Source organism: Stegodyphus dumicola, chromosome 2 (assembly GCF_044657685.1).
Source record: "Stegodyphus dumicola isolate Sdum_Otavi_A_Nest chromosome 2, ASM4465768v1".
NCBI classification, from domain to species: domain Eukaryota; kingdom Metazoa; phylum Arthropoda; class Arachnida; order Araneae; family Eresidae; genus Stegodyphus; species Stegodyphus dumicola.
The window spans coordinates 154,166,139-154,174,387 of record NC_140769.1 but is presented as its reverse complement, the minus strand read 5'-3'; the positions used below and the strand labels follow the sequence as shown (position 1 = coordinate 154,174,387).

At 27.5% G+C, this 8,249-nt stretch overlaps 1 protein-coding gene across 1 annotated transcript in view; it reads right to left on the bottom strand.

Annotated features, from left to right (window-relative positions):
- Positions 1–219: 219 nt before the first annotated feature.
- Positions 220–8,249, bottom strand: part of Gdh (glutamate dehydrogenase, mitochondrial) — a 69,921-nt gene continuing 61,891 nt past the window's right edge. The window contains exons 10-11 of the mRNA XM_085811315.1: positions 6,755–6,817; positions 220–4,007 (exon numbers count right to left, since the gene is read on the bottom strand). Coding sequence (XP_085667441.1) covers positions 3,888–4,007; positions 6,755–6,817 — 183 coding nt within the window. The 3' untranslated portion in view covers positions 220–3,887. The remainder of the gene's footprint in view (positions 4,008–6,754; positions 6,818–8,249) is intronic.

Here is an 8,249-nt window from a genome sequence, read left to right as displayed (position 1 = left end):
AATAAATACATACAGCATAACATACCATAACATAAAATTAAAAAAAAAAAAGTGTGTGAGAATTTCTAGCTTCAAAACCAATAATTACAAATATGGCATATACTTTATTAGGACTAAGCAATCAATAATATGTAAATAATGTTATTTATATTTCTCAAACAGAAAAGACAAACTATATACAAGTGTGAGAAAATATATATTAAATAAAATTTCCAAATATCAGGTGAAAAGTATTTAATTTATTTCAGCATTTATAAGAAATTTTATACAGTCAAATAATCTGTATAAATGATGGTGATTGTGAAATAAGTAACTTGACTAAATATTAAAATTTTACTGTAAAAATCATCTGCATGAAACAAAAACTCAACATTCCTTTAAATGACTAATATAATCATACTGATAACAAAAAGTTCCAATTTTTTAAAATAAATAACTCAATTTTAAAAAAATGCAAATGTCCACTCTGACTTAAGAGGAAACTAGGACAAAATGGTACCTGTATAAAAGGTTAAATATATAAAAACATACTTAAAAGGAAGTATTAATCTCAAAGTGCTGCAACTCTGCAACTTGACACAATGTTGGCTAACACACTTAAAACCTTGGCAAATAAAAACAATATAAATTTTGAAATCAGAACAACATTTAAAGCTGGAAACTATTCAAAGCACTTATGCAATAATTGATAATGTTTTCATATTAAAACACTTTACACAATAAAACAGCAACTAATGATTTAGCATAAAGATTAACTATGATACTAACAGTAAAAAACACTGGCTAAATTTAAAAGCAATTTCAGTATCAAAATGTTTAATTACTACTGTCTGAAATTACATGATAAAATCTAAAACAAAATAATCAATTTTAAGATTTTCAATTTAATTACATATGAAAGAATTTGAAGTATTTTGACTGTACTCAATTTCTTTGACAAAGTGGCAATAATTATAAAAGAATAAGTATAATTTATGGTTAAATTATGCAAGAAAAAATTAAGCCCATAATATCTGACACATATAAATATCTTACATTAGCATACATCATTTAGTTAATAATTTTATCACTTCCTTTTTGAAGCTTTTAAATAGTAAAAAGTATCCCAAGATGAATTATTTCACAGTCATTGCTAACTTATTCTTACTTCTAGGACTTTGACAAGCATACCTTTCTTTAAATATGCATCATCTGTAAAACTGTCATAACCTAAATATATGTCACTTAAGAATAACAAATGTTTCTGAAGTATAAAAGATAATTAAGAATTAAATCCATATTAAACAATGACCTTTTTATCATACTAGTATCTAAAGCAAGAGATAATAACATACTTAACACTCTCAGCAAATGACTACTTTAATAACATAATGCCCAAACTTTGCAATCTATGCAACTCAGATGGGTCATCAAGAAAATATCACAATATTGTGCCTTTTCTACAAAAAATATTCAGCTAATGAATAATCCTTTATACCTGAGCCTGATCAAAGGAGGGTGAAGACCTTTACCTTATACTGTGCTATAAAATTTAAAAATAGTTATCTAAATTAAAGGAAGATTCGCTACTTAAATTTTAGGCCAAAGAAATTAAAAAAAAAAAAAAAAAAATCAAAGGAATAATCTATTCCCAAACCAACTGCAATGTCTACAGATTTTAAAAAGGACACTTTTTAATTTGACTACCTTCACAGGTTGCCTGTCTTTTGACTCAAAATTCTAAGATTTCATGCCAGAATTCTTTCTCAAAGGAAGGTGTAAACATTGTCCTCCAGCTGATTCCCCCCACTCCGCAAACACAAGCAACCTGTTAATTTAATTTAAATACTAATACAGAAAGAAACAGTTTATGAATCATGTATACAAACTGTTAATTATTGCTTTTATTTAAAAACGTTTGCAAATAAATAAACAAAACTATATGTAAACAAATATGTAATCATAGAATAACAGCTAAGAAAGTTCCAGTACATTCATTGAATAATTTCTTAATAATTACAGAAATTGCAACAAGTATACAAACATTATCACATTTCATTTCAACATTTTATAGAAAACAGCAAATACTTCACAAGAGAAAGCCATCAAAACTTTTAACTTACAGAGAAAAAAAATTCTTTTGATATTATTATGCATTACATATATACTAAGCAATTTCAACTCAAAACTATGGTTTTGGAGACAATATGAAAATAAGACACTCCTTTTATCAATTCTAAAAAATGCCCAAACTAAAATGTTCACTTGTAATTTACAGCAATAATAGGAAAAAAAGAAATCGGAAGGGAATTTCTGTGAAGATACAAATCAAAAAGGAGAAAAGAAACAGAATATATATTTTATTTATTTTTTTTAAATCAATAAAAATACATGCACACCATAATTTTTATTAATATTCATATATTTAATATATAAGCAATCCGGATATTAAAAACACATCAGAGAAAGACAAGTATTTTAAATTTAGTCACTGAAACAAAATGAACAAAATTCTTTATTGCAGGCACATTAGGGAAATAAGGGATTCACGAATTTCTCAGTAAAAGTTTTTATTTAATGATCATTATGATTAACACTTGCAGAAGAAATATTATAAGTATTCACCATAAAGGAATTTCAATAAATAACAAATTTTTCATTATTATTGTTTAAGAACATAAGTATTTAACTGCTTCATGTATTAAATGAATAACTAATTCTATTCTCAAATATTTTGTTGTTATTTAACTTATTTAAATATTACCAGTGTTAACTAATTACTTTATAACTTCGTCAACTGCACTTCAAACTCAGTCATTTAACCAACTTATCTAGTTACCCTCAGAATTGAACTATAAAAGCCCTTCTCATAAATTTCAGCAATAGTTTCTGAAGAAAGAAGGGAGGGAACAAGACTTTCAAACAATTAACAACAGTTTTGAAATTCTATACAGTGAACTAAAATATGCATAGGCAAACAGAATATGAAAATAAAACGTAGTCTTACTCATAAATATATGAATGGAAAAAAAAGCTAACATCACCCTAATTAAAGATATCTCAACCTATTTTAAATATTAGAAGCATTCACATTTACATAATTGTTTGACTTTTCATCCATATTCTTTTAATCCTAATGGCAAACAATAATTGAGGAAAACTATAAATGAAAACACTTGATTATGAAAGAATTGCTTTGAAAGAAATATTCACCATCTAATAAAATCAGCTTATTTTTAAATAAAAATACACAGGAGGAAGAGGGCTTGCTTTCATGAAAATACTTTATAGTGGAAATATTCTTTCTCATCAACAATATACAAATTATAAGCTTAAATTTAACATTATAAATATATGACTGGAAGAGTCAGCAAGGCTGAATATACTTGCTTCTTTTTTTAATATATGGATTAACAATGTTATGATCAAACTGAAAGACTTAAATTCTACAGTAAATTTTTATTGAGATAGAATATCTACAAAAATTGGAAATAATCATGATTTTTAATTTATGTAAAAGATGGTGCTTTAACAAATAAATTTATCATTTAATAAACAAATTTTAAAGGACTCAAAATAAGTTTCAATAGTTCTTGATTAAAAAAGCTTATACTGCAATATCCACACATCGTAAACACCAAATTATAACAAATGTTAAGCAACGATAGTATAGTGCCTGCTATATTTGATAAGCAAGAAATAAGTTTGCATTTCAAATGGAAAAAATATAAAAAAGTAAAATTATGGTTTCTACAATAAATCAAACTACTATAAAATTATTATATTGTCCAAAAAATTACAAAAGTAGTTGCACGCATATGCACATCTAAAGTTAACGACTACGTGTTCAATTGAAAATAATAAAGCAAGTAAATAAACATCTATAATTTTTTTTTAAATGTATATGTTTATGTGAATGTAAGTCCAGCTTCCCGATAAGTAGCATATATCTTCTCTATGGAATTGACATAAGCAGCAGTTCTGAGATCAAGGCCTAGGTTGTATTTCATAGCAGTTCGCATAATAGCCTAATAATAAAGGAAGAAAGAAATGAGAAAGAAACAACGAGAATTTATATATTACAAGTGACTACAAAATCATTAAATACAGTCTTTCGAAACAATTTCAGCAAATTTTTGAAGCATAATTGACTGCAGAAAGTCTGAAATCCAGACCTGGACAAACATCAACTTTTTTCTTCTTCTTTAAAGAAATCTTTATGTATAGTTTATGCATGCGCATCTGATATTTTCTCATAATGAAATACAAAGTCTACTCTTAATTTTGCTTCACTAAATAAAATACCTCAACATTGAAGAAAAAAATCATTTATGAGCATAAATTTGTATGATCAATAATTTGGATCCCTGGCCACGTTTCTGCTCAACACACATCTCAAACTGAAATATTCTACATCCAAATATAGCTGATTTTACACCTACTAATTAATTTATATCCCTTACAACAACCTGGCAAATTATTTATTATTATTATTGCTTTCATCACCACATGGTTATCAACACAGCTTGAGAAATGACTCCCACAACAATATATAAACAATTGCAAACCAAAGAGCATGGCAAAATTTTATGTTGACATCATATCTGGTGATGATTACAAACTTCAGCTAACTACGGGGCAAAGTTTTGAATGTGACGACCAGGAAAAATTTAACATTAATTTCTTTCCATATGTAAAAATTAGACTTTGCAAATGATACTCAGGCTAAAGATTATATTTAGGGCTGTATGAATTCATAACATAAACTGTTATAAGTCAGGACTGATGCAGAGCTGGTGCAGCCATATACTGCTGGCAGAATTTAAGAGAGATTATATTTTCAGAATTCAGGGAAAGCACTGAGACACAAAATTTAAGAGTGGTAAAATTTGTAGAATTTAGGGAGCAAAATTTAGGAGCTGCAAGAGACTGCCCAGGTTGAAAATGTCTAGTGTCTGCCCTGGATAAGCCTTAAATAAATATGGGAATTTATTTCTTTGGGACTCGCGTGATAAATTTTTATGAGTTTTTTTTTTAATTTATTTTTTAACATTTTCAAACTGAGGTGAAACTTAATTTTTTAGAAACATCCTTTTGCTTCCAATCATTATTTTTTAGTAATACCTGAATTTGTCCTCTTAATTTCTCATTCAAATATTTCCTTTTATACATTTGAGTTAATAAATTTCATAAAATTGCAATGGAAAATCATCTAAGAATTAAAACAAATATAAAAAATTTAAATAACAATAAATTAAATAAAATTAACCAAATCTAAATTTATTATACAAGTGAAATAATGAAATACAGCTAAATGTTAACATACAGTCAACCTTTCTAAAAAAAAAAAAAAAAAAAAAAGGGATAGATAATTTATTTAAATGCAAACAAATAAAAATTGTTGCTATTACTGTTTGTTAAATAACACGCGACAAATTTAATTCATTTAACAAAATATTTGCTGAAACAAAATAAAGATGAGAAAACTTAATACACTTTTGAATAAAAGATTGAGATGATAAAGAAAAAAGATTTATAAGATTTTGCCAGGACTAATTGACTTTCACTTTTTATGCCATCTATGCTGTGCATTAAATAACAAAATGTATGCAGACTTTCTCTTTACATTACACCTGCAGATATCCATCCACAAAAGTTTTATGCAATACATGAAAATACAATTTATATACAGTCAAAAGTCTTTAATCCGGACTCGTCGGAACTTCGGCGATTCCAGACTATAGATCATCAGTTTAAATCTGGTAAGATGGCATGCAGAAATTATAAAATTAAAAATATGAAACCGTAATTGATGAAATAAAGAGCAATTATGATCCAAAGGGTATTAAAATTTACAAAAAAGCTTAATAGTTCTTTGTTTACTTTATTAAACATTTCTTTAATGAAATGTTTAATAAAGTAAACAAATAAATATTAAGCTCATGTGTAAAGCATACATTACGCATAGTCGAAATTAGAAAATTTCAAACAGAAAACTATTTGATGTGTATTCATGATATTTATAATTACGAGGAATTTGATTTAAACCATATCAAAGACGGAGTACATCGAGATGAAATACTACATTTAATAAGGAATTATAAGTCGAATAAAAAAAAACATCTGCCCTGAAGATAAGGATAGTGCTGACAAATCAACTTCCAGTTCATTGCGTGCCGCGACGTCCCGACCCTCGCAGAGCAGCATGAAATTGATAAACAGATTTCGGAATGGTTAGAGAAACAAAGAATATGCCTTTATCGATTTTTTGCAGCAACTCCTTTTTGTTTGATGGACATCGAAACATGCTTTCACTTTGTAGATCCTTTGGCAGCTCCAGAATCGGAAGTTCTTTTTGACATAATCGAAAGTTCAAGCTTACTTTTATAAAATTGCTCTAACAATCCGCAAAAAATAATAAGCCGGATCCAATTCGAAGATTAAGGAACAACGCAATCTGCAACATTAACTGAAATAGATAATTAGATAATTTTAGCTTAGCTTATACTATCTGGTATACATTAAATGCGCATACGTATACGTATTATGCGCATGCGTAAAGGTATTATGCGCATGCATAAACGAATTATGCGTTTACACACGCACAGAAAGTTTGTTGCTTTGAGGTCGGGATTATAGATCATTCTGGATTAAAGACTTTTGACTGTATCAAGGCCAATAACTGTGTTATTAGCTATGTAACATGTTAGAAGATTAAAAACAAATGACTTAAAAATTAAAAACAAATGAAATAAAGATTACAAAAATAACTTACCCGTGCAGATCTTTCCATGGTATAATCCAATCCTGAATGAACAATGTCCTTTTCTGAAGCTCCCTAAATAATTACAAAACAAACAATTTATGTATTAAAAGTACATTTTGCAAAAAATTCAGCAATTAGAAGAAATTTATTTAAGGCTATGAAAAAATTTACGTGAAAATACATGTCTGAACAAACATTATTTTTACTGTAATAAAATCTCATTAGAAACTGTCTGGTGTGAAAACAATTTGAATAACATCTTTTCTGGACAACCTAAATTTAGGGTTGTTCCTGTAAAAAGGAAATGGCTCATTTTAGTAGACATTTTAGACAATTTGAGTAAAATAACTTAAAATTTCTGTTCTATCTACATTTTCATTTACATATATGACCCCCCCCAAAAAAAACTAATTACCAAATAAAAACTGCAATTATCATTTTAGCTACTAAACTAATATCCCATAGATGAAATTCCAGAACACTTGATGAAAATGATCAGCACTTTAGTTTATACAGAAGTTTTCAGCATTTTTTCGAGACAACTCATAACAACACAGTTAAAAAAAGGTTGTATAATATACCAAGCAAATATACACTCTTCTGAAATACTGTTAATATCAGGGGAGCTTATTGATGAATTTCTTTACACAAGAAGGGGGAATTCCCTTACAGTACATAACAAAAATGTGTCACTGCTCCCCTTTTTTGATATTTTATGAGTTTAAGAGAAAAATCTTTAGCACAACAATAATTTTAATAGTACTGTTCAATTAGCAGGGACTGGGTCTTGAAATGTATGCATGTATATATGGATGTATGTGCTCATGTACATGTGTATGTACACTGCAGGAAAAAAAAAAAGGAGGGATAGTTCTATACCTCTCGTTTTGGGCCGATCGACAAAATTCAAATTGCATTTCCCATATCTTGAAAGTGCGACTTAAAATGTATATTAGATTTATATATAGCATTGTTCTAACATAGGTATTTTGACAGAAAATCACTTTTGATTCTATGGCTCAAATCATGCCTAAATATTAAATTTTGAAAAAATTTGGTGCGAAATTTATGGAAAAATTAAAAATTTATCTTGGAGCATTTTTTTTTCAGTTTTCGCCAAGAATAATTCACTTGGCAAACTTCTTCATTTATTGCAACCTACTTTCCTTTCCCTTCTTTCATTGTAAATGAGTGGGAAAATGTCATTGTTCATTATTTCAAATAATTTTACCAAAGTGCGTAAACCAACATTTGACATTATTATCGCTTATAACAAACATGCTAAATTTCAAAACGTGCCAGTATGTATACTCACGTATATCTTAGGAAATTTTAAATAAAAAACCGTATCTTTTTGCAGGTATACTTAGAAATACATCTACTTTAAGACCATGGTAAGAATTTTATAGGTTATAATTAAATGTTTTTTGAAAAATTTATAAAAATTATTTTAAAATAAATTATAAAAAAGGGTCAGTTTTTTATTTGGAATGAAAATAAATTT